We start from the raw sequence: 24,148 nt of genomic DNA, 5'->3' as shown, positions 1-24,148 counted from the left end.
CAGAGCCTACGGCGTAGGGTTACCGCGTACGGTGTGCGTCGCCGCGTGCCCTTACGCCGTAGGCTCTGCGTCGATTTAACGCAGAACCATAATTCCGTCTTTTACGCAGGCGCAGATCACGCTGTTTGTCCAGTTTCGTTGGGTGACTTTTACCTGTTAGGTGCACAACTAGTTTCGGCTCACCGGGCGGAACACCGAGCCGCCTTTTTCAGCACTGGAGCGCGGTGCAGGTCCAGGAGCAGCAGGACCCCCCCGGTCTCCCTCCCTCCACGGCCCCCTGTGACTCAGGACTCCCACTGCGGAGCGACGGGCGGCATTTCTGCCGGATTTCAGCGTCTGTGCGCAACAGAGGAGGCAGGTGCGCGCAGAGGACAGGAGAGAGGAGGAGGAGGAGGAGGAGCAGACCTGCTCGTGTTTCCGACAAAACCTGCAACCGAAATCGGACCTGATGCCTGGAAATCAACTGGTTGGCACCTCCTCGCTCGATCCGTGCCGTTTCCATTATTAGTATGCGGCCGGAGCTCCGCGCTGCCGCCGCGCTCGGACCGGGAAGATGATGGGATTTCTGCGCAGGACGTTCAGCCGCCGCTCCAGGAGCCGCTTCCAGGCGAGAGAGAGGGACGAGCGGGACGGGAGAGGGGGAGGAGGAGGAGGAGGAGGGACGGGGAACCCCCTGCTCCTGCCCCACCAGCAGCAGGTGGTCCACGCTCCGGCCGTGGTCACCGGGGGCTCGGCGGTGCACATCCCGGCGGGGGGCGCGGCCAGGAGCACCATCACCTGCCGCGTCCTGCTGCTGGACGGATCCGACGTCAGCGTGGATCTGTCCGTGAGTCCCGAGATGAGGGTTTACACTGGTGGCACGGTGCAAGGGCACTCATGCAAATGTTGGGCTTGATCTACTTAAAAGAATAAGTCAACTTTTTCCATGAGATTATTATAGAGAAAGTCAAGAAAGACTAGTTTTTGTATAAACTACTTAATTTTATGTATGTAAATAATACATTTTGCAAGTACAGTCAACTGAATTGTGTTAAGTTTACTTTATTTATCAAAATTAAGTTGACTTTAAAAAGAAAAAAAGGAAAAAAGGAAAAAAAAAGAAAAGAAAAAAAGGAAAAAAAAAATTAAGTTGACTGTACTTGCAAATTAATTTTGTACATACTAAAAATTAAGTAGTTTGTATAAAGACTAGTCTTTCTTGATCTACATAAAAATCTCATGCGAAAAAGTTTTTTGCATGAGATTATTATGTAGATCAATAAAGACTAGTCTTTGTATAAACTACTTAATTTTTTTGTATGTAAATAATACATTTTGCAAAGTACAGTCAACTTAATTGTGTTAAGTTTACTTTATTTAACAAAATTAAGTTGACTTTAAAAAGAAAAAAAATGATGAAAGAAGAAAAAAGAGAAAAAAAGACAAAAAAAAGGAAAAAAGGAGAAAAGAAAAGAAAAAAAGGGAAAAAAATTAAGTTGACTTTACTTGCAAAGTAATTTTGTACATACTAAAAATTAAGTAGTTTGTACAAAGACTAGTCTTTCTTGATCTACATAAAAATCTCATGCGAAAAAGTTTTTTGCATGAGATTATTATGTAGATCAATAAAGACTAGTCTTTGTATAAACTACTTAATTTTTTTGTATGTAAATAATACATTTTGCAAAGTACAGTCAACTTAATTGTGTTAAGTTTACTTTATTTATCAAAATTAAGTTGACTTTAAATAGAAAAAAAAGAGAAAAAAAGGGGAAAAAAAGAAGAGAAAAAAAGAGAAACAAATGAAAAAAATAAAGAAAAAAAGAAAAAAAAGAAAAAAAGAGAAAGGAAAGAAAAAAATTACTAGTCTCTGTATAAACTACTTAATTTTTTTGTATGTAAATAATACATTTTACAAGTATGGTCAACTTAATTGTGTTAAGTTTACTTTACTTGCCAAAATTAAGTTGACTTTACTTGCAAATGAATTTTGTACATACTACAAAATAAGTAGTTTATACAAAGACTAGTCTTTCTTGATCTACATAAAAATCTCACGCGAAAAAGTTGCCTTAATTTTTTAAAAGTAGATCAAGCAAGATATTTTTTACTGTGGTGTTCTACTTAAACAAATAACGCACGTTTCATCTAATCGTTGGTCAATCTGCCCAATAGATTAAAATTGTTAAAGGAAAAGTAAATACAACAAGATTATTGCTTGTTGTTTGTGTGTAAATGAAAAGATTGCCTGGGATTACAGAAATACTGCTTGTTACGGAAAAAATGCACAATGTCTTGTTTTTTGAACAAATGCAGATTAAGTTCAAAACTAGATGTATTCATGTAAAGCAAAAAATTTCATTTTTAATTGTTAATATCACAGATTTAAATATGTTATATTTACATGCGCTTAGATTTATTTTTTTCAGTGTGCAGGGGCGAAGTAGTAGAACCCATGTCTCAAGGGTTGGTCCTTCTGGGTGTTCCTGATGGTCTTCTGCCAAAAAACAAAAAAAAGTGTTGGGGATGTCGCGCTTTCATTCTGCAGTTTTGGCTGTTTTGAGTTTGATGGCATCCTTTAATGTTTTAGAAGTGAAATCAACTTTAGCTGCTTGTTGTGAGTGTTAAAGTGAGCACAACGGCCTTTTACCGTCAAATTAAATTAGCAGACACACAATTCTAATCAGAGCTCAAACAATCAGACACTAATTGATTAAAGTTTGATTAAATCCCAAAGGCTTCAAGCACCCTACTGAAAGTGCTGCTGTATTTGGACTGTGGGTCCCACAGTGTGGGTCAAATTAAACAAACCACTTCAGGCCACTTTTCGAGATTTAAGGCATTGATTTATGTGAATATTTTAAACATTTATATATTGATTGATACAATTAGCTGTTGGTTTCTAAGTTTAGGCTGCCAGGGTCTGGGATGAATGAGTCTGGAGTTCTCCAGTCAGTGAGAAAACTTTCATTGCTTGTGGTGTTTTTGTGGTCTGCATGTAATAAATGTGTATCTCTTCCTGCACAATGAAACATGCAGAACCAGATGGTTCGGTGATGAGCCACTCTGTCACTTTGCTTTCTCATTCTGACTGCCTGGGACTTTTGACTGAAGCAGTTCCTCTCAATTTGCTCTTTTACAGCATAGTAGTGTTTTTTTCCCTCTTCCAATTCACCTGCATCTGACCTTCCTCAAGCAATCTGTGCTCTGGCTCCGTTCTCCCTCATAATCTTCTTTTACACTGAAGCTCCTTCTCTTCTTTTTTCCTCTGTTGCTCCTCCACTCATCATCCTTCCTTCTGTTCATCTTCTCTGCCCTCCCACCCTTCCTTTTTCTCCCTCTCTCTCTCCGCCTCTATTCCCTGATTCCCTGATTTGATTTATCACTGTGGGGACTCTGCCACAGACGAGCAATACGAGTATGTGAGGGGTGGGATGATGAGCGAGTGTGTGGGCATGTTCTGCGTAAGTGGCTCCTCATAAGATGTTTTCATTTTAAAGGTTGTGTGTGTCACTGAAACTGTTGCATGCGTCAGCCCAGGAGCTCGGCCGGCACGGCACGGTGAAAGCTTTTCTCTTGTCCTTCTGAAGGGAGAATGCGGTATTAAAACAAAGCCACAGCTTTTCCCAGAGTTATTACAGATCAAAATGACACATGGCTTGTCAAGCTGGTGACTCAGTCAGAGGTGTGTTGAAACAAGTTCGTTCATGAGCTTTTGTTTTGCTCACACACTCATACAGGTACACTGAATTCAGCTGAAACTCACATTTTAAAGAATATTTAGGTGTCAAATCAGCCTGAAAGCAGTCAAAACACAACAAGCAAAAGTAATAATTCCTTCCATCTGCTAATCTTCCCTCTCGGTTGCTTGAGCATATGATATAGCGACTGATTTCAATCAGCCTATTTATAAACTACTTGCTGCAGAATGAGCGGGAGCCTTTTTTTTTTTTTCTGTCCCCAATCCCTTAATACCACTGATTTCCTCATTCACACACCCTTTGGGAAGTTTAGACTGATTATCAGGAACTAAAGTACAAGGCTGTCTTCTCCCGACACACCCTCTGCATTTTATGTGGGTCGGACTATGTTTTCACAGGGGATAATAAGGCACACCTAATCATAAACTGCTCCCATAAAGTTCAGAAGAAAGACACAATGCCGCCACGTATGCATCAGTGCACAAACCTGTGTCCTTGGTTTTGTGTTTTTGACAAAAAATAGAAAATATGCCTTTCCCTGCAGGAACATGCCCATTTAACTTTTGTGCACTCTTCAAATCCGGTTCCCCTCCTGAGACGGACACTATTGACGGTTTCTAGTTTATGTCTATATAATGGTGAAATCTAAAAAAGCAACTGAAAGTTGACACTCTGTGTTGAAATGCTTTCTAACTATTAGAGAGGCGGATATAAAAAAAAGAAAAAAAAAACCTAAAACTTTCTTTTTCATTCTTTTGTTGCAGAGTAAATCTAAAGGCCAGGACCTTTTTGATCAGATCATTTTTCACATAGATCTGGTGGAGACAGATTACTTTGGATTGCAGTTCATGGACGTGGATCAAGTTTCAGTGAGTAACAAGCCCTTATCTCAACCAGTGTGGACCACAAGCTCCGATATCTCACTCTTACTCTCTCCTCTCTCGTTTTGTTTTCCTAGCACTGGCTGGATATGACCAAGCTTATAAAGAAACAGATCCGTGGTAAGTTTGCACTGCCTCAGAATGTTTTCCTGTTTGTTATTGTGTGCAGGAAAATGCACAGCCTGTGCTACCACACAGCAAGTTAAGTGGGGAGCAGGTGGAATATTATCTAATGTTGACACGGTGATTAGTATGTGCATTAGGAGCCACAGCCTTGTTTGCTCTCCAGCTTTTATCAGGGGGATAACAAGTGAAGCAGGAGGGGAAGAGAAAGATGGATATTATGGAAGTTTTGTTGCCTGGAACAATCTGATTGATGTTGACATGAGACGGGAGAGAAATGCAAAATTAGGCCTGCAGAAGACTGTCAGTGAATAAAGATTTGCTGGTGTTGCGACAGTGAAAAATGAACTCGATGAAAAGACTATTGTGGTAGAATGATATTAACTGGATGAAATTAATCACGAGGAAGGTATGAGTTGATAAAAGTAATTTGCCATAAGTTATTGCTGCTTGTGACCTGTCCACAGGGGTGACAGCCATGATAGCCTCCGGCTGAACAGGATGAAGCAGATGTAGAGGATGGATTTTAGATTAATTGAGTTACCGCTTCGTTGTTTCACATCTCTCTATCTTCACACTTTACTCTCTGTCCTTTTATTTTTCTTAGATGGGCCACATTACAGACTGTTCCTCAGGGTGAAGTTTTACTCCTCAGAGCCAAATAACCTGCGAGAGGAATTTACACGGTAAAAACTAGATACAACCCCCTTGCACACACACACATACACACGATGCTCTCTGGAGTCCTGCACAGGGGTCCAAAGGGGATGTCGGGCTAATTACTTTGCTGCTGTGGGCAGATTCAAATCAAGGCCGAACGGACAGAGACTTGTTAAAGCAAATTATGTCAGAGATGAACAGAAGCCGGTGATGCATCAATTGACGCTCTTATGCTCTCACTCACTTGTATTGTTGTTTTGCTGCACCAACAGGTATCTGTTTGTCCTGCAGCTTCGACAAGACATTTTGTCTGGCAAGTAAGTTTCTCTTTTGCTCGCAGAACAAAAACACTTAAGGCACATGCCAGCAGTCTTTACACCAATCAACAGTATCAAAATGTATCATGGTCTACTTGGAACACTGGGTCATTTTTCCTTCCAATGGTATTTTGACTTTAGATTTTGGCTTTATGATTTTGGAGAAACATAATATGATGATATTAAGGTCTTAAAAAAAGTGGACGTAGCCTTTGTGACATCTTTAGTTGCTTAGTGAACACCAATTTTTAACGCTTTGTGTTTTGGATTTTGACTGTCGCCATCTTTCTTTCTTGAAACCAAACCTCTTTACCATAACCACGCATGCACACAGAGTAGTAATTTTGTTAATCACAATGTTTCCCGGCCCTAAAGAATATCATGCTTTATTGTCTTTTTTTCTATACATTGAATTTAAAAGTTTGTACAAAGCTGCTGCGTTTAAGATGACGTGATATTTGATGATATAACAGAGTGAAAATGAGCATATTTCCTGTAGACTTACTCAAGAGGAAACAACTGAGCTTCTGGGCTTTGTAAAAAAAAAAAAATGCTGCAGTTCTGCTAGCTACCACTGGGGGCTGGCTTCATAAGTGATTCATTTTCCACTGACCCCCCACATTAAAATGTCCAACTTTCTGACTTATTGACTTCTGAGCTGTAAACAGAGACCTAACAGAACATAGTCATTTAAAAGATCTTTTTGGTCCTGGTAATTGTACTAAAAGACCACCACCATTGGTTGTGGGTTGGCCTGGAAAGATCTAGCTTTGCTAAGATAATCATGCGTGAGTTACATGCAGCAGTCATCTTAATGTCACCACCAGTAACATTTGAAGGGGAGGCTGAAGGAGCCAGGAGCCAGTTCAGGACTCCTCTGACCAGAGTTTGGCTTGGACCCAAAATCAATCATTCCATTAATCCTGGATATCTGCCAGTAGGGCTTGCCTGACCTGCAGGGGACTGCAACTCTTCTCAACCCATGATTGGTAGGCTGAGCGATGGCTGTTCCTGGTGGAGCTTCACAAGTACTCGTTTCTGCTCTGGCAGCACTCCTTCGGATGTTGTTTGGATAGGGACTCTTGAAATGAAGATGACTGGACAGAGTTTTTCAGAATGAGTGTAAAGAAATATTAAATAGCATCATAGGTTAACATAATCTAAGCCAGTGGTTCCCAACCTTTTTTCCTTGGAGCCCCCCCTACTTGTGTCTAAGACCAGCCGGGCCCCCCGACCCGTACATACTAGCAGCAAAAGAGTAAAGTGATTCGTTACAAATCTTTAATTGAAAAAATGAACATTAATTATGTTTTTTTTTATACATTTCTCTTTGGTTTACTCTGTACTTTGTTTTTCTCACCTTCCTTTTGTGTCACCAATGTATAAAATACGCACAAAAAAAATAATTGCAAGGACATCAAAATATTTCTGAAAAATGTCTCTTTTAATATGAGAGCAAATTTTTTTGAAAATTTTTCCTTTAACAACCTGTCGGAGTAGTAGTATGATTAAATGTTGAATAATGATATAATAATAATTTTTTAAGTTTTCATCCTGATAAATAACTTAGTATTTTAAAATGACCAAAATATATTTCTAAGTGGATTTATACAGACTTGGATTACTGTATTCCATTAGGTGTGCTATTATGATTTTTTATTTATTTAACATGTGCAAATATAATTTTTACAACTGCATATCCTCAAAGCAGACAAAGTTTCGCGCCCCCCCAGAGATCTCAGGCGCCCCCCCAGGGGGGGTCCGGACCCCAGGTTGGGAGACACTGATCTAAGCCACCCAGTTTAAAATAGCTAACTTGTGGAGATTGAACGGAGGGGGGCATGTTCATGCCAGCTTCCTTCGTCCTTCCTTCCACCCATTCGTAACATAGCATTGCAGAGTACAAGGAAAAAGAAGCTTCAAAAGTATTTTTCAGAAAACCTACTGGTGACATCACACGGGGGTTGTCTAGTTCTTCTTATACAGTCTATGGACTTAAGAAAGATGCCGCACCCTGCTGGCAGTTTGAAGGAACACGTGTTTAAGGTACTTGCTATTGTCTTACATTTTTGAAACCCACAAGCATTTGTCCAACATACAGAGTATTGTATGTCAGGTCTATATACAGTAGTAACAATGAATTGCACAAGTAGTCAATTCATTACAACAGGCCCACTTTAATATGTATCATCCATCAAACAGAAGAAAAAAGCTCAACAGAGAACACATGGTGTTGACCCAGCTTCCAAACTCCACTGTCAAAGTCCTAGCACCAGGGACACAGCCACGAGTAGAGACGGATGTCCTCAAAAGGCACTTTCAGGTGCTTTCTCTTCATTTGTGAGGGCATCTGTATCTCATGAGTAGCAGTGAACTTAGAACAAACACAGTCAGCTGCACACAAGTCACCTCCACTGGCGGTTGGGAGACATCTGAATAGCGACATCTGTTTCCTACACACAAACACACACAAACCTGCCTGCACAAACACGCATACAGGCAGTGTGTTACTGCCTCTATCTGGGCCACGGATCCCCAGAGTCCAGCTCTATTATAAAGCTCAAGATCAAGAACAGCAGAGGGCTGCTTATTTTAGGAAAAGGGTTGCTTCTATCCTCTTTGACTCGCGCTCTCACACATATACACACACAATGCAGGGCTTTCAGCCACTTTTATGTCTCTTCTACTAAGAACATATTTTGATTTGTGTAACCCTCATGTAGCGGGTTATTGTGTCTGTTGTTTTTCTCTCTTCAGATTAAAATGTCCATATGACGTGTCAGTGGAGCTGGCAGCATATTGTTTACAAAGTAAGTGGAGTTCTTTTATCAATTTAGATTTTTTAATACATAGAAATTTAGCAACATTTACCACATGCCATACAAGGTATTCCTTTTAATGCTAACCCTATTCCAAAACTTATTGTAACTATTTTTTTTAGATTGATTTAAACCTTTTGATTTTGAATAATCATGAATATCAGCAGTATTCCTTTCACTGGGATGATAGTAATGCAGATATTTCCCTCGATACCCATGATTGCAGAATCTTGCTGCCTGGAAGTGATGCATTAGTCACTTTTAATCCTTTTTTTGTGTGTGCATCAAACATGTTGCCCCTCTGCCGCCCTACTTTAATGTCATCTGTCCAGAATGTTTGCGAACATGAAACGTCAAGTGTTTTCAAATCAGTAGAATCACTGGGGGTTTTCATGTAGATAAGCTGTCTCAAACAGTTTTAATTCTACGATGACATGTTAATTTGCTGTGCCGCTACTGCATGAAGTTGCAAACTGGTGCCTCATATAGCCACAGGTGACAACTATGATGTTGATAATGGCAAAACATAGTTAACAGTTGCAGCACAAGTAGAGTCATGCTGTCGTTGTGATTTAGTAACTCAAGGGTGCAGGCGACAGTCGGCTGTAGAGCAGAGTTTGCTGCCTTGAGCAGAGCAACCTTTCATCGCTAATCAAATTCCATTTCTGTTTTTTAAAAGGTGTAGTGTGTCATCTCATCTTTTAAATGTTAAATGCTGTGATCTTTATGAGGTGAACAGCACATTTTTGCACTTCCCACTCCTTCACTGATGTGAAAAGAGCAGCTGTTCATCTGTGTCTGAACTGTGTGAAATTCTCGTCCAGGTGAGCTCGGGGACTGCGACCCCTTGGATCATTCTCCTGAGCTGGTGTCGGAGTTTCGTTTCACTCCCAAACAGAGCGCCGCCATGGAGGCAGACATCTTCGGCAGGTGGCTGGATCTCAGGTGAGGATCCATTGATATTTAAATCCTGGTTATTTGAATATGGGACCCTAGTTGGTATGTATGAACATTTCTGCTCAGTCTAACTATGATTTACTTTTATAAAGTATGTCTGCCGTGTCCTAGCAGCCTACTGGAGGGTGTCTAATGTCTGACAGCTTGACCTGAGCAGGTGTTTCTCCTCAGTGGGAGAAACAAGTGGGTCAGAAGCAGAGTACAGAGCAGAAAAGGAAGTTATTCTGCTGCCGCCTGTCAGCAGCAGCATTTTCACTGAAAAGGGTGTCCAGTTTCAACGACTCTCTGCCCGCTCCTCCTCCTCCTCCTCCTCCTCCTCCTCCTCCTCCGCCCCGGCCCCCCTATCACTGGTCTGTGTGAAGGATTATGGGATTAAACTCTGAAGGGTCTCGATTGATTCCAGGCAGTATTTAGCCCAGCCACGCTGTGATTGCTCCCATCTTGGATTAGATTACATACAGATACTCTATGGTGTGCCTCTGTGGGTCAACAGAACCAGCTAAAAGCTGCTTGGGTTTACAGTCAGGCTTGCATACAAGTCTTATACAAGAAACGGGGTGTTGGAGTGTTTCCTTTAGAGCCCACGGCAGTCACCATCATGGGTCACCCAGCAAGTGTCATTTCTGTCATTTCAAGCGTTTCTTCGTTTTTAGCCTGAGCTGAGATGCTTTTGTGTGTGTGTTTGTTTGTGAAAGCTCATCAATTCCTCTTCTTTTTCACATCCAGGGGACAGAGCCCATCCCAATCAGAGATTTCCTTTCTAAACAAATGCAAGTGGCTGGAACATTACGGCGTAGATATGCACATTGTCAAGGTGTGTGTGCTTACTTTACAACCCGTTTATATATGCCTGTATATGTTGGACAGCTAAACGTGTGGGTTTGTTGTGTGTTCAGGGCAGAGATGGAGGAGAATATGCACTGGGTCTCACTCCGACTGGCATCTTGGTTTTTGAAAGCTCCAACAAAATTGGACTTTTCTTCTGGTAAGTACTTCACATGTTTCACTAGGGAATCACAAAACCTTTTTTTTTTTCATTTCAGAAACGATTCTATAAAAAAATAAATAAGCGAGGCAACTTTTATTATAACTATAATTGAAGTGACTCAGATCAAATGAAATGAGAGGTGAACATTAGAAATCTCTGTAAAATGTCAGACAGTGCCCAGTTACCTGGTCCATCACGCAGTAGCTGGTTGTCATGGTAACATGACGCATCAGAGCATCAGACTTTTCTAGTACAGTACAGCAGATCTTATGAATGAAATCTCATGTTTATGAATTCAAGCATTCGACAGAAAATGACAGTTTTTAATCCAGGAATTGTGTAAAAGTGTGAAAACCTTCTTACTATCCTGTTGGAAAAGAGACATCAATGAAGAACACGAGAACATATGGGTTCTTTTCAAAATTATTTTGGCATCCTATTAAGTGAATCACACTGTGATTACAAGTGAGCATTGATTATCATTGCAAATACCAAATAACAATCAATATATTCTAAATGTGGCCGTAATAACGTTGAAAATTGAAGTTTTCAAATGATGAACTGAATATGTGGGTGGGTACAGTATGGGGGACTGGATGCTGTTTGGGATATGACTGGGACAAAAACGTCTTTTATTATTTATTTGTATCTCTGGGTGTGCTACCCAGGCCCAAAATCACCCAGCTGGATTTCAAGAAGAGTCGCCTGACGCTGGCGGTGGTGGAAGATGATGACCAGGTTTGTGTCCTCAACTCCTGGTAAACCTCCAGTCCTGTAATCGTTTCAGAGGGAACTGACAGTGCTTTTGTTTCCTGACCGTGAAGGGTCGTGAGCAGGAGCACACGTTCGTGTTCCAGCTGGCCAGCGCCAAGAGCTGCAAGAACCTGTGGAAGTGTGCTGTGGAGAGTCATTCCTTCTTTCGTCTGCGCCAGCCGACCACAGGCAAGACGGGTCGCAGCGACTTCAGGCAACTTGGATCTCGCTTCAGATTCAGGTAGAACACAAAGATGTCGTTGCAGCTGCTCTTTATTCTCAATCGTGCTGTTTCCTGTGCTGCAGAAGGATAATGCTCGTCGCCTCACTAAGGTAGTCGTGGCCAGCACTAGTTACCAGCATACGGGAAATAATGTGTCACATAAAACAGAGCCTTTGTATCTATGGCTACAGCGTATCTATGGTTACATGGATCTGTTCCTATGGCGACTGAGATGTTCCTCTCATATTGTTTGTTTTCTTGTGATTATTATCAGAGATGGTAAAAAACAAATCTTCACACTTGAAGAGCCCTACCCGTCATCTGTTGGAGAGGCTTAAGCAAAGCTGTATAAAGGCATTCTGTTGCTGTCGGTGCATAAATACTCATGTTACAAGCGGCGGGAGAAAAGCAATAAAAATAATAAAAAGCCTCACCACTGCCATAGTAAAGTGTTTATTGTTACTCGCAAAAGCAGCCTAATTGAGAATCATCACTGTTTTGCGTTTAATCAAAATGAGAAATAGCCATTTATCTTGTTGTATTTTGCTTGTACTACCTGACAAAATTTTAAGTATCTGAACTTGACACAAAATACTTCCAGCTGAATAAATTAGACAAAAAAAATTAAACATTCATCCCTTCATCAGTCAACTGTAAGCAAAAATTGCGGCTTTGCTGCATTTAAACAATATGAATGTAGTGTGATAGTTATTATTTCTACATTTCACCTTGATCTGTTTGTGTTAGTGGAAAGACTGAGTATCAGGCCACCCACCGAGGCAGACTGAGGAGAGCCAGCACATTCGAGAGACGGCCAAGCAAGCGATACCCCTCCCGCACACATTCGCTGGGCAAAGGTGAGTCTTATCAGCGCATAGAAAACATTAATGACTAACAGCACCTGTTTTTGTCCCTTACACACGCTCATCTGACAGTGTTTTAGCTCACTGATTGAAATTTGCTGTATAGAAGCTCTGAGTGTTTTGTTTGTCCAGATAAAAGGAAAAAGCATCAGCCTGTTACCGTCAGCCTTTTAAAATGTCCTTCTCTAAAAATAATGTATAAAAAGTGGTCATTTTAAAGGCTTAGCAGACTCGAAATTAGTTTTTAATATTATTTTTAAAGAAGATGTCCTACATTTTGTGGGGGTGGGATATATGTCACCTTTTTATTTAACCAGTAGCACTTGCCAAACGCTTTACCATATCTATACAACACAGTTGGTTTTGGAGTCCAACCACTTTTTGACTTTTTGGGTTCAGAATTTCCACTAAGAGCAAAAGTGATGTTTGGTGAAGACTGAACAGTAGAGTAATGTCTGCAAGAAACATCTTGGCATGTCTGCAAAGAGTCTGGCATCACTCATGTAAAATATTAATGAAGATAAAATGACAAAGTTGTGTACTCATCTCTGCTAACTGATGTTTTACTATATATTTCTGTTAGTTTCTATTTCTCCAGCCAAGCCTCCACATATCAGGTAAAACACACACTCAGAAATAAGCAATCATACACAAGCATTCACATTGCTATCTCTGTGAGGACATTGCCATTATTACACTCATTCTTTATCCCCTATTCTTGACCCTAATCTCTATAACTGCCTGGATAATCTCAACTCTCGCAAAAAAAAAGCCTTTTGTAAAGAAAACCAAGTGTTGTGACTTTGTTGATTTAAAAAAAAAAAACTATTTCTCTCACTTTTGCTTATACAATACAAACATAGAAATCATGTGTTTTCTGAAAAAGCAGTTTTTGTACAAATCTGCTATCAGTGATTGTTGACATTCTTTTGCAGCTCTCATGCCAGCCCTGATCCCAGCCTGCATGCGGTGAGTGATCTCAGATAACCCTCTTTAATACTCTCCCTCTCACACACACACACACACACACACACACACACACAGAGCCCCGCACGCAGCAGCAACCAATCTGGCTCGTGGCAACATTTAATTTCAGTTTCTCTTCAATCCTCTCCTTCCCCTTCAGTACCAACACAACATTCCTATCAGCCACGAGCCATGGCATCCGCCCCACATCGCTCTCACAACCCCAGTTTACCTGCAGCCCTCCAGACACACACCTCCGCACAGGTAAGACCACTCGCCAATGACCAGACAGAGAGTTAAGTTCTTAAATTGCATTTTCCATCCTCCATGTTAACTGTTTTCATCACGCACCGTGTCACTCACACACATCACTTGTGTCTTGTCTGCCTCCACCATCGTGTGCGTGACTCTCCATGTAACCGACACGCTCAGGCCTCCCTTTGAACCTGAAAGTCCAGTGGCCTGTCATCCTCCCGTCCCAGAGCGAACCAGCAGCATCCTCAGAGGCTCTGGCAGTTTGGTTTACAGGGATAAGGTCATGACGGAACTTTGACCAATCCGTAAGCTGGAAATCACTTTCTGAACTCAGAGAGCAACGCAGACTGTCGCCTCAAAGAGAAAAGCTCTGCTGATAGACGTGGCTCCATCATCCTCATCAAGTCTCTCTCCATCTATTCATCATATTCACTTGTGTGTGTCTGTGTGCACCCTCTTGAAATGTGTCAATGTTCAAAGAACTTAACTACATTAACCAGAGATTTTTAAATGTTTGAAAAGGGTGTTTGCAGAAGAGGGATTGGGACAAAGATACTCTATAAGGTGAAAGGGACAAGTACATGTCTGGGAAAAAAAAAGGGGAAGTTAGAGCCTAGTAAGTTTCTAAATTTGCTCGCTTAGCAACACTCTCCGCAGTTGCACAGGTCATGGCAGTGACTTTAAAAGCTCTTGATACCACAGTCAGTTGCTGCAACTTACTTCTTGTGAGGATCATGACTCAGTTACAGTGTAAACATAGAGTCATGGCAACAATATTTTTGATTCTTTTTGACATTATATTAGGATATCTTTACTTTTTGAGTAAATTACAAATGCATGTGCATAATTTATGTAGACATTGTTGTAAAAACATGCCCCTTCATTACCTGCTTGTAGGTGATTTTTTTTATTGTTGCTTATATTCAATTTGAGCTGTATACAAAATACAAGCACATCTAGCCCACAAAACAAGCTTTTTTTATGTTGGGAAAACAACTTGACTCCAAGAAATATAAAATTAAATCTCTTGATACCTAGCCTGGCCTGCCACAGCCATTCAGTTTATGGGAATTCTCTTGAAATGGGTCCGGTACCCCTTCCTATTCATTTCTACCGGTACAGAGCCTACAGAAACAATCACAAGGCTAGTTATTTTTATTTATATATATATATATATATATATATATATATATATATATATATATATATATATATATATATATATATATATAAAACCATCAGCAGTCATTTTTTTCCATTTTGGATGTCTTTTGTTGACACTGGTCTGGTTTGCCTATTCAATGGCATAGAGGTATTTTTTACTGCACCCTGGAAAACTAAGTCAAATTCAGAGAACTCAGACTACTTCTTTGTATCAAAGAACTGTGACTGGCTGGCCAGGCTACTTGATCCCTGGAACTGGTTCAAAAGTTAGAGCATCTTTTTGACACTCCAGTTTAATGTGTTCCATAAACACTTATTTAGAGCAATTTACATACAGATATATGGTGTATGATACAGATAAGGTTTAGGAAAACAAAAACTTGGATGTTAACTTAAAGTTTCCAGCTGAACACAATAGATAAAGATAGTTGTAATAGGCTTCTACCTTTCTTTGCATGTGGTTTTATGTAATCGGAGTAGATCACTGTGTGTGAACTATTCATTCACTTTAATTAAAGTGAAATTAAGTGATGTAAGGGCTGAATGTGGTCTTCTCAGCAGGTGGATGGGGTTCATCCTGCACATATTGTGAGTCCTGATTTAGGGATTAAGCTGCTTTATTTATAGTATGTAAATCAGTGTGAAATCGAAAAGTGAATCCTACATTTGTGGTCTTCTGCTTTTGGAGTGAGTTTTTTTTATTAAACATTATATTAATGTTACATCAGGTAATGAATTTGCTAAATCAACCAACTGTTTACAGAAGAAGTGGCCATGATAGTGTATTGCTGTTTTTTTTTTTTTTTTTAAAGTTTACTCAAATCATTCTGCCTTTATTGCAATATTGCTTCTAAAATAAACATATAAGAGCAAAAAGCAAAACTGCATTTGTCTTTCCTTCATTGCTTTATAATCATAGATCATCTTGTACATCACAACTCAGAAACGGTATGATAGGGGCATGTTTACCATGGATCATTTGTTTTATAAACACTTACACAGTTATGAACTGAGGAGACCATTTACTGTTGTTTTTAAAGAAAATCTTGTACTCGTTTTCATCATCATGTTAAGTGAGATTTTAGGTCTTGAGTTAGAGAAACTGGAACAGTTACAAGTTAAATGGATTCCTAACAGTTTACAATATTTAAGAGGTACTTTGTTTGGGGGCGGGGTTGCTTTGATTGCATCTGTCCTCCTCAGTTTTCCATTAAGTGGTCCCACTTCAGACCATCAGTACAGCTCATCAGAGAATGAGAATTCGTATTCTGGAAAGACCCATCATCGTCACCGCCGCCACACACACAGCCAGGAAACCCTCTGCCAAACACACACCAACAACAGTGAGTACCATAAGCCTGAAAACGCACTGCACAAACCTGGCTTGTGTCTAGAATTTACACTTAAAGCTCTTTTTAACACTCTGCGCTGCAAAGTTTAATTGTTCATTTCACCCAATTCAGACATTTTCTAAGTATGTTGGAATTTAGTGTAGCAAATGCCATGTTTTTAGTAAGTAATATTCCAACAAATGGAAATCAAAATAATTATTTCCCTCTCCTCATTTAATGAAAATCAGTCTTTAGCGTAAGATTAAACATTTTTGGCCAGTATAAAAAGTAATCCAACCCACTTTTGATTTTACTTACAGTCCCTAAACTTCAATCCCAGTTGTTTTTTTTAACTTGTTCATAAACAACTTTAGCTTTTTTAACCACAGGATCCCAAATACCATTCAAATAGTGGTATTGTTGTTGCTCACTAAGAAGAGTTGATGTCATGACACAGTCATCTTTAAGGCCTTTGTTGGCTTGTCAAGAAAAGGAGTGGCTGGGTGCATGTAATGGTGTATCTTTTTAAAAGGATAACAGCCCTTTTGAATGCTGCAGAGTCCTTTCTACACATCTGTTTATTGGAAGTTTCTGCAAACGGGTAGTTAATGTTAGTCAATCTGGGAAGTTGAAGCAAGTTTATCCTTCATGAAAAGACTTTGTAAAAGTACCTACTATTGTGTTGCTGATTGACTCAGTTTGATGTTGTAGTTGAGTTCATGATCCAACGATGGAGCCATCTCTTTGCTCTATTACATGTCATTATCATTCTACACCGCCATAAAAACACTTTAATAAATCTGTTTTCAGGTAATATTTTACTCGGTCTTGACTCTACAACTCCTGAATCATATTCAGTGATGCTCATGTTTGAGTCATAACCATAGCCTCTGAGCCTCTGAGCCCTTTTTATTTCTGAACAGTCCAGGAAGGATTGCAATATAGTGGCACAAGAAAATGATAGATATTTTGCAGAATTAACTCTAGATTTCCTCCCGTTACACAAATACAGAAACATGGATTTATTAGTTTGTTGTTTTCTTTGTTGTGTGTAAAAAAAAAAAAAAAAAAAAATACATGTTCACCATAAAACATAATGCAGTACTTTTTTTTTGTATTAAATTTGAATCAGAACGTCAAGCTCCTCCCTTCCCCGCAGATGACTTGGACATCTCTCATTCCCTGCTCAAAGCTCTGGAGTCGGACAGCGATTCTCCTCCTTGGCCTTCGCTGCACATCAACATCGACAAAAAGGTCAGAGGTTTTTCCGCATCCGGTTGTCCTGTTTTGCTAAGATGTTTCCCAGGCATCCTTACCTTTATCATATTACTCCTGTCAGGGAGAGGAGAAGCAGCTGTCGGAAAAGTCTTTGCACCCCCCTGCTTCTCCAGTTATGCTCCCCGATCACCTTAAATGTAACATCCTCAAGGCACAAATGGAGGCCGCTTTCAGGGTGAGGAAGAAATCTCACTTATTTCTGACTAACTTGTTAAACCTCTTAAACCAGCGTAACCCCCACTGTTTTATTTTCATGCTTTTGTCGTGCAAACAGAAAAAAGAGGCCCCAACAACACCCCGACGGAATAATTCAAACGAGACCCTCAATGACAGGCCAGTATTCCATCCGGTCTTTTCATGTGTGCACGTCTTTTTGCACTCCAGGATTTAATTTCTTGTGTCTTGGCTCTTCTCTTTAGGTACCAGAGCTCGTCTCAAGACTCAGCGGCGTCCAGTCTGACTACAGAAAAGACACCCCACCGGCAGGATCGTGAATCAACGCCGGATGGGCAGCAAGCCAAAACCAACCCAAGCACCAACCGCAGAAAACGACTGGTCCGACAATTCAGCTTGTAAGTACATGTAACCACTTCACACCCCACAAGCAATAAAACTGTCATAGGTGGTAAACTGTATAAGATAGATACTCCACTGAGTACCGGTAGCAGAATTACTGGATTGTCTGCTGTAGGTTCCCAGTTTCTGATATCTGACAGTTATAGAAGCGAACAGGACAGACTGGATGGCAGCTGCATAGAAATTTGATTCTGAACAAGCCACGGGCTGTATAATAAGTCATTCACTCTCTCTATTTGTTGCTCATCAGCAACCATGAGGATGAGGATAATCTACCAGAGGCACTAGCAGCCATCTCCTCTCAGAGTACAGGGAAGTCTGGATCCAGCAGCTCATTGGACAAACAGATACAGCCATCCATATACCCACAGGTAACACATTCACATACTTTAAAAATGTATAAGTATACACACTGTATGTGTTTGGTGCACTGCTCTCTGCCTGTGGGGGATGAGAAGTTTTATCTGCATTACATCTGAGTACATGTAAGGATGCCTGTGTGTGTGTGCATACACTGATGTGTATTCCAGGTGGATAACATGCCAGCACTGGAGCTGGGTAGTCCATGCTGTCCCTCTGCTTCGCCTTCCCCTCACCTCTCCCCTTCTTACTATCGTAGCTCCATTCCTCACCTGGTCCCTTACCTCGCTGCCCATAACGACAGGTAACACACCAACACTTCAGTAGATAGTAGTCTGATAAAGTACCGTATTCAAGTAACATTTTGAGTCACTTCCATTTTGCTTTGCATCCATAGCATATGAGAACTATTTGAAAACATATGGCAAGTCTATAGAATGCAGTGCTTTGTAAAAACGACAAACTATATTATTCAGATATTTTAAGAATCCAACTTGATGCTGAAGTTGCATGAATTTAGGTGTTGTATATGGTGCCTGTACTTTTTTAGCATATTTTATTGTCACATAAACATACAATTTGTGCAACCACCTACTGTGCTGGAAAACTACTTTCAGCAGGTTAGTAATTACATTTCCAACTTTAAATCAATAAATACATATGTTAGTGTATAATTATACTGTAGAAAAAGTTAAAAAGAGAGTAGGAAAAGGCCACCATAAACAACATTATTTGTCACAAGGCTTGTCATCTTTGCAACCTTGGCTTTGACTCAAAAGAAATCTATTGAACTGAATATAATTCAATAATAATTATGCTGTTCTGGAATAAATATTCAGTAAATTAAAAAAAGACTAACAGGTGGAAAGTTAGAAGTGTAACAGGGAGGGAGGTGTAGTTAAACTCTCCAAAGATCACCATCAAGGCTTTGGGACTTTTTGGGTTTGTTGCCTGGTTACAACTGAGCTGATGATTTCACATGCAGCATCAGCAGGTAATACAGTTGAACACTCTCAGAAGAAATCTTCGACAGAAACCCACAGCCAACATCTCAATATCTGGGTACAGAGATGCTCTTTCACAATAACATATCCAGGATTCCACTATGTTAACAAGCACTGCTATTCCTCCTCCTTTCAGCCTTGCTGCTTTGCTTGCAGCCTCCACCTCTGTTTAGCCTCAGAGCAGCGAAGAGAGTCCAGAATATGTTCCTGCAGCCTCCACTTGGTACCCAACAGCCCAATTTGGTCTCTATCAGGGTTCTAAGCGCTTCCTTTTTTAGATGTCCATGACATCTGAGAGAGGAAATTGTTTGAACTCTCTCCTCGTTGCTCCTGCCCCACTTTCTTGATTCAGTATCTCCTCTTCAAGCCAACTGGATTTGGGGCATTGGGACTCTTTCCAGGCATTACTTAGCCTTCGAAAAGCTCAGCTTCTCTCGTATGTAAACAGCTTTTCCCTTGGTCATGATTTCTCATCATAATAGTTGTTAAAAAGTGCCAACATTATCAAAAGAAATCCTTATACAGATCAACATCTAAACATTGAAAAATGTTTAAAAAAATTATTTTAATGCAAAAAAGCTCAGTAAAAATATCTGGTAATTCAAAGGACACAACTTGACGATCATAAAGAACTTGATTCTAAATGCTTGTAAATACTAAATTATATTTATAATATCTATCTACACCTAATTATACATTTGTATGTATTCGTATCCATAGCCCCATACCATCACACTACCTACTCCATGTTTCTCTTTAGCAGCTATTCAATTATTTTGTTTATCATCACCAAGTTTATGCAAAACATGCACAACCTCTTTGTGGAATGAGCAAATTAGTCCTTATCATATGTGGCTCACGAATGTGCTCCAAATTTTCATTTGCATTTCCATTTTTTTTAGGAAAGAAGATGCTTACCGGTATGTTTAATTTATTTTCAAAAAGCCTGTACAGTTTTTATTTCTTCCTGAGTGCTGCTCATAAAGGATGGTGTAATGGAGAGTTTTTCACAGTCCGAGCCATCACGGAAATTCTTAACTATTTTGAAAATGAAGCACTAAACCAGTCTTTTTTTCTATGCTTGATTGTGTGAATGAGACACTACCTGTTGTGTTCCTATTTTGTATCTCTGATTTATAGTATAATTGCTCATTCTGTATCCCACTAGTTTATTCTGCAACTGTGTTGCCAGAATCTTTTAATTACCAACCTTCCAATACCATTTTAACATCTACTGTATGTGAGGCCTCATAATGTAATTTTTTTTCAATTCCTGTGATGATTCCTTTTGATGTTGAGCCAGAAAGCAGCCATGCAAACTCCATAGATATGCATGGACATATCCCAGGTGAAAGCTGTGAGATCACATCACCCATCAAATCTGGAGGAGTCAGAGTTCAGGGCTAGAGGAACCCCAGTGTGGGAGAGTGGAAGGCCGGAGTAAGAAACAGAATGTGTTGGCACTGCAGGATAACCCAAAAAACCAATATAAAGTGGCATGAGAAGAATAGACTGGGAGCAGCAAAGCAGAAGGGAATTTCAACTGACCTGCAGTAAATGGAGTAAAATCAGTACAATATAAAGCCTGAGGAGCTGACATAACACAGGTGTGAATAATCAGGACAGAGAAGCACAGGGGAAACCAAAGCAAAACCAATACAGAAAGAATAACACTTTGGAAAAAAAGACAGTTAGAAAACAAGTCCACACAAAAAAAGAACAAATAAGGTAAATATATAACTAAACTGAAGAAAATAGTCTTAATCAGGGCAAAATAAGAACATCAACATTGTCTTAAAAAAAGCCCAGAATATGAACAAAACCATCCATAGCAGTAAAAGAACAAAACACAAAAAAGAGCTCATACAGCAAAGAACAAGGTCACACTCAAACCGATCAATACGTGACTGATTACATATGACACCCATACAAATTCCAAAATAATTGCATGATGTTTGAATTTCTTTCAGACTTCATTTAGTGCCACTATTTTATACTGAGGCAGTTCTGTCACAATAGTAGACACATCGTAGCACTAAGAATATCAATTAGGATACCTTATGTGACATCTTTACAGCATATTTTCCACCATGTAATTACATGGGCGAAACTCAAAATTAAAACTACTCAGGCACTCATGTTATAACTCAAGTTATAACTTTGAATAACATGTTAATCACGCACTGCATGGCAAGACATGTTAGATGCATAAGATGCAATGACATGTTTTCTACATGTCATTGCATTTATCCACTGCTGATGAACATGAGAAACATGTTTGTTTGTTTTTTTGTAGGGGGTTGCTAAAAAAAAGTACCATACTTAGCATGCCATTAATTTTAATTTTTTGTATAAGGCATGTAACAAATTACCACCACAAAGGATTCACTGCTTTTTGGGTACTATACTGTAGCATACTTGTGATTTCTGCCTTTGCAAAGCAGTATTGATATAATTTACATTGCATTTACCATGATGTATTTTATTTAAATGTTTTATGCAGCTCTTTCTTGAAAAAAAATAGAATTATTTAATGAAACACTTAGTTGCATAAATGACAATCACAATAAATTCCAATGTTCACAGATTAAACATGCCTTAACGCCAAGCCTGTGTATGTGTGTTTGTGTCTGTAGCGGAGAGGAAGTAAGGCTGGACAGAGAGAAAATCCTGAGAGCCCTGCTGATGACAGAACTCTGAGACCTTGACCCTTGAACTCTGTAACTTCATCAAAAGATGAGGCAAAACGGGGGAGAAGTTAACTGAAAGTCCCAAAGTCACTAACATCAATCAACATTTGTATATTTGAATACATATTTGGCATATATATATATATATATATATATATATATATATATATATATATATATATATATATATATATATGTTTATTTATTTATTTACACAAAGGCAATTGTTATTTTGGCTTAATTTAGGGAAGTTTCGTTTTATTTGTTGAACTGGAAACTGCATACAAACTGAAATGGAATCAAATGGACACCTTCATTAGAGACAAGCTAATTATGAGCTGGTGCTGCCTGCATGATAAGTGTTTCTCTAAGTGATTAAATGATTAACTGATTGCTTTGGGGTTTATTTTTATGTGATTCCATCACCATTGTGTCAGTGTTGATGCCTAAACTGTGTTTCAGACAATGACTGTTGAATCACAAATGTCCATATTACAAGCACTGTCGAAGTGAAAATCACTTCCCCTTCAAATCAGTTTGTTCAAAGAGTAAAGAAACTGTAAAATAATAAGCTGATGACAGAGCAGGCATTGTAAATGTATACTTCTGTACTGTATTTATTTTTGAGATATCCACTTTTACATGCCAAAACATTTGCAGTATTTGTGATTAAAAAAAAAATCCCTGACAGGGTGAATTGTAAGTGAAAACTGACTCGGGTTAAGAAATGTTGAGATAGACATGTGCTGTGAAACTGTGGTTGAGCAACTGTCATAATTTGCCCACAAGAAGGAGACAAATCGAAGCTGTTGAGGCAGCGCTGAACCCTTGTCATGGATAGTCATGGCGGTGCAGGATTATTTGGCTATTTTTTACATGCAATTTTCATTGCAAGTCATTTGCAAATATAGTGTAAGAGAGCATGTTCTTTGAAATAAAGTGTTAGTAAGCATACCCTTGTGCTGCATTATTTTACTTCAGTCCTGGTTCACAGCTGCATTGAACTGCCCCTGTGCTTCAAATATTAAGTAAGTTTTTTTCCCACTGTCGACCAAATCTTCTTAAAAAACGACTAATTTTCAGATTGACAACTTTGAATTTACATCTTTGGCCTTTGCTCAACATGGGGAGTGTGGATCCGCCTCACCCTGTTTGCCTGCGAGTTAAGTTTGTATTTAGCTCTCACCCTCCCTGTGAGGGAATGTTTTGATAAAGAATAATAATGATTCATCTGCGGCTAAACCTCTCAGGTACTGGTAAAATGAGTCATCCAGTTAATTACACTTTTGTTTTGTCACTATGAGAACTACTACTGTCATTGGGTTTATTGTATGATCTCATATGACTGTAGAGGGATCATACAACAAGTTCTAATCAATGACGGCAAGGTGCCCAGGTCTTGTGGCTGGAAAATGAGCCTAAATCATTATCCCTTAACCATTCAACTGACAGCTGGAAAAAGGTGTTTGTGTTGAAATTTGGCACTATAGGATGCGCCCAAACCAGAGCAGTGGATAGAACATTTCCACATTGTTTTTTAAACAATGAAGTTTTGAAAAACCTTGTAATGATGCAGCTTTGTAAAATTTAGGTTTGCTCCCATGTTTGTTTGTTTTTTTTGTGGAACGAAGAGGCTTTCTTTTTCTTAAAAAAGACTACTGCTCTTACCATACATGTCACTAGAAAAATAACAAAAAAAATTAACTGCATTAAAATAATTTTGCTTGATGTCTTGCAAAAAAAACAGCTGTTCATTATTATTGCATGTAATTAATGTAATTGCATTAATTCATTGATTGTGAATGATCATGACCAGAAAGACTGTTTTCAGTCAATCTACCTGAATCCTTTAGTTACATTGTGTCAGATAAATTAAAATATCACACCAAGACAAATCAAGTCATATTACTAGAACTACTGTACTGTAGGTCAAACTACGAACCTGGTTAAAACCGCAGTTGTTGTTATGCAACCATGATAATTTGGGATCACAATATCTTGTTTAATAAGTAAATCTATCAGGGAAACATCCAAAAAATATCTACACCTATTCATTCCTGTTCAGGGTCTGTTTAGCCAGGGCACACCCTGGCAGGTATAAACAATAAACAATGGGCTGGGCTTAATTGTCAAAACAAAAAAAAAAGAAAATCACCTTTTCCAACAATATGTCCTAAGGTCTTCTAACAAAACGATGAAAGAAAATGATTTTAAAAAGCAGATTGAAATTTGTTGGTTGATAAAATGTTGCTATGCTGGT

The 24,148-nt window shown here is 39.3% G+C and overlaps 1 protein-coding gene across 4 annotated transcripts; it reads left to right on the top strand.

Moving 5' to 3' along the window:
* The first annotated feature begins 126 nt into the window (after positions 1-126).
* epb41l4b (erythrocyte membrane protein band 4.1 like 4B) lies at positions 127-22,894 on the top strand. Of its 4 annotated transcripts, none has more exons than XM_061716796.1 (23): positions 127-826; positions 4,445-4,549; positions 4,639-4,681; positions 5,292-5,370; positions 5,617-5,661; positions 8,419-8,471; positions 9,305-9,425; positions 10,164-10,251; positions 10,334-10,422; positions 11,094-11,163; positions 11,250-11,419; positions 12,149-12,258; positions 12,848-12,881; positions 13,200-13,233; positions 13,391-13,494; positions 15,853-15,992; positions 17,140-17,234; positions 17,320-17,433; positions 17,533-17,591; positions 17,678-17,830; positions 18,085-18,205; positions 18,365-18,498; positions 21,835-22,894. In XM_061716796.1, exons 1-23 carry the CDS (start codon positions 554-556, stop codon positions 21,896-21,898), a joined length of 2,298 nt encoding a protein of 765 aa, XP_061572780.1. In that variant the 5' UTR covers positions 127-553; the 3' UTR covers positions 21,899-22,894. The 4 variants fall into 4 exon arrangements, with proteins under 4 accessions (XP_061572780.1, XP_061572782.1, XP_061572779.1 ...); XM_061716798.1 differs by having other exon boundaries at positions 17,113-17,234; positions 18,454-18,498; XM_061716795.1 differs by having other exon boundaries at positions 17,113-17,234.
* Positions 22,895-24,148: the final 1,254 nt, after the last annotated feature.

Source organism: Cololabis saira, chromosome 3, assembly GCF_033807715.1.
Source record: "Cololabis saira isolate AMF1-May2022 chromosome 3, fColSai1.1, whole genome shotgun sequence".
Taxonomy (NCBI): domain Eukaryota; kingdom Metazoa; phylum Chordata; class Actinopteri; order Beloniformes; family Belonidae; genus Cololabis; species Cololabis saira.
This window is presented reverse-complemented; position numbering and strand designations above follow the sequence as displayed.

What these genes read in the sequence shown, in the direction of transcription:
- epb41l4b (XM_061716795.1), top strand. Translation starts at nt 554, where the DNA reads ATGATGGGATTTCTGCGCAGGACGTTCAGCCGCCGCTCCAGGAGCCGC. An exon ending in CTGCGAGAGGAATTTACACG is followed by an intron (nt 5,371 to 5,616) that starts GTAAAAACTAGA and finishes CTGCACCAACAG; the next exon opens with GTATCTGTTTGTCCTGCAGC. An exon ending in CTCGCTGCCCATAACGACAG is followed by an intron (nt 18,499 to 21,834) that starts GTAACACACCAA and finishes TTGTGTCTGTAG; the next exon opens with CGGAGAGGAAGTAAGGCTGG.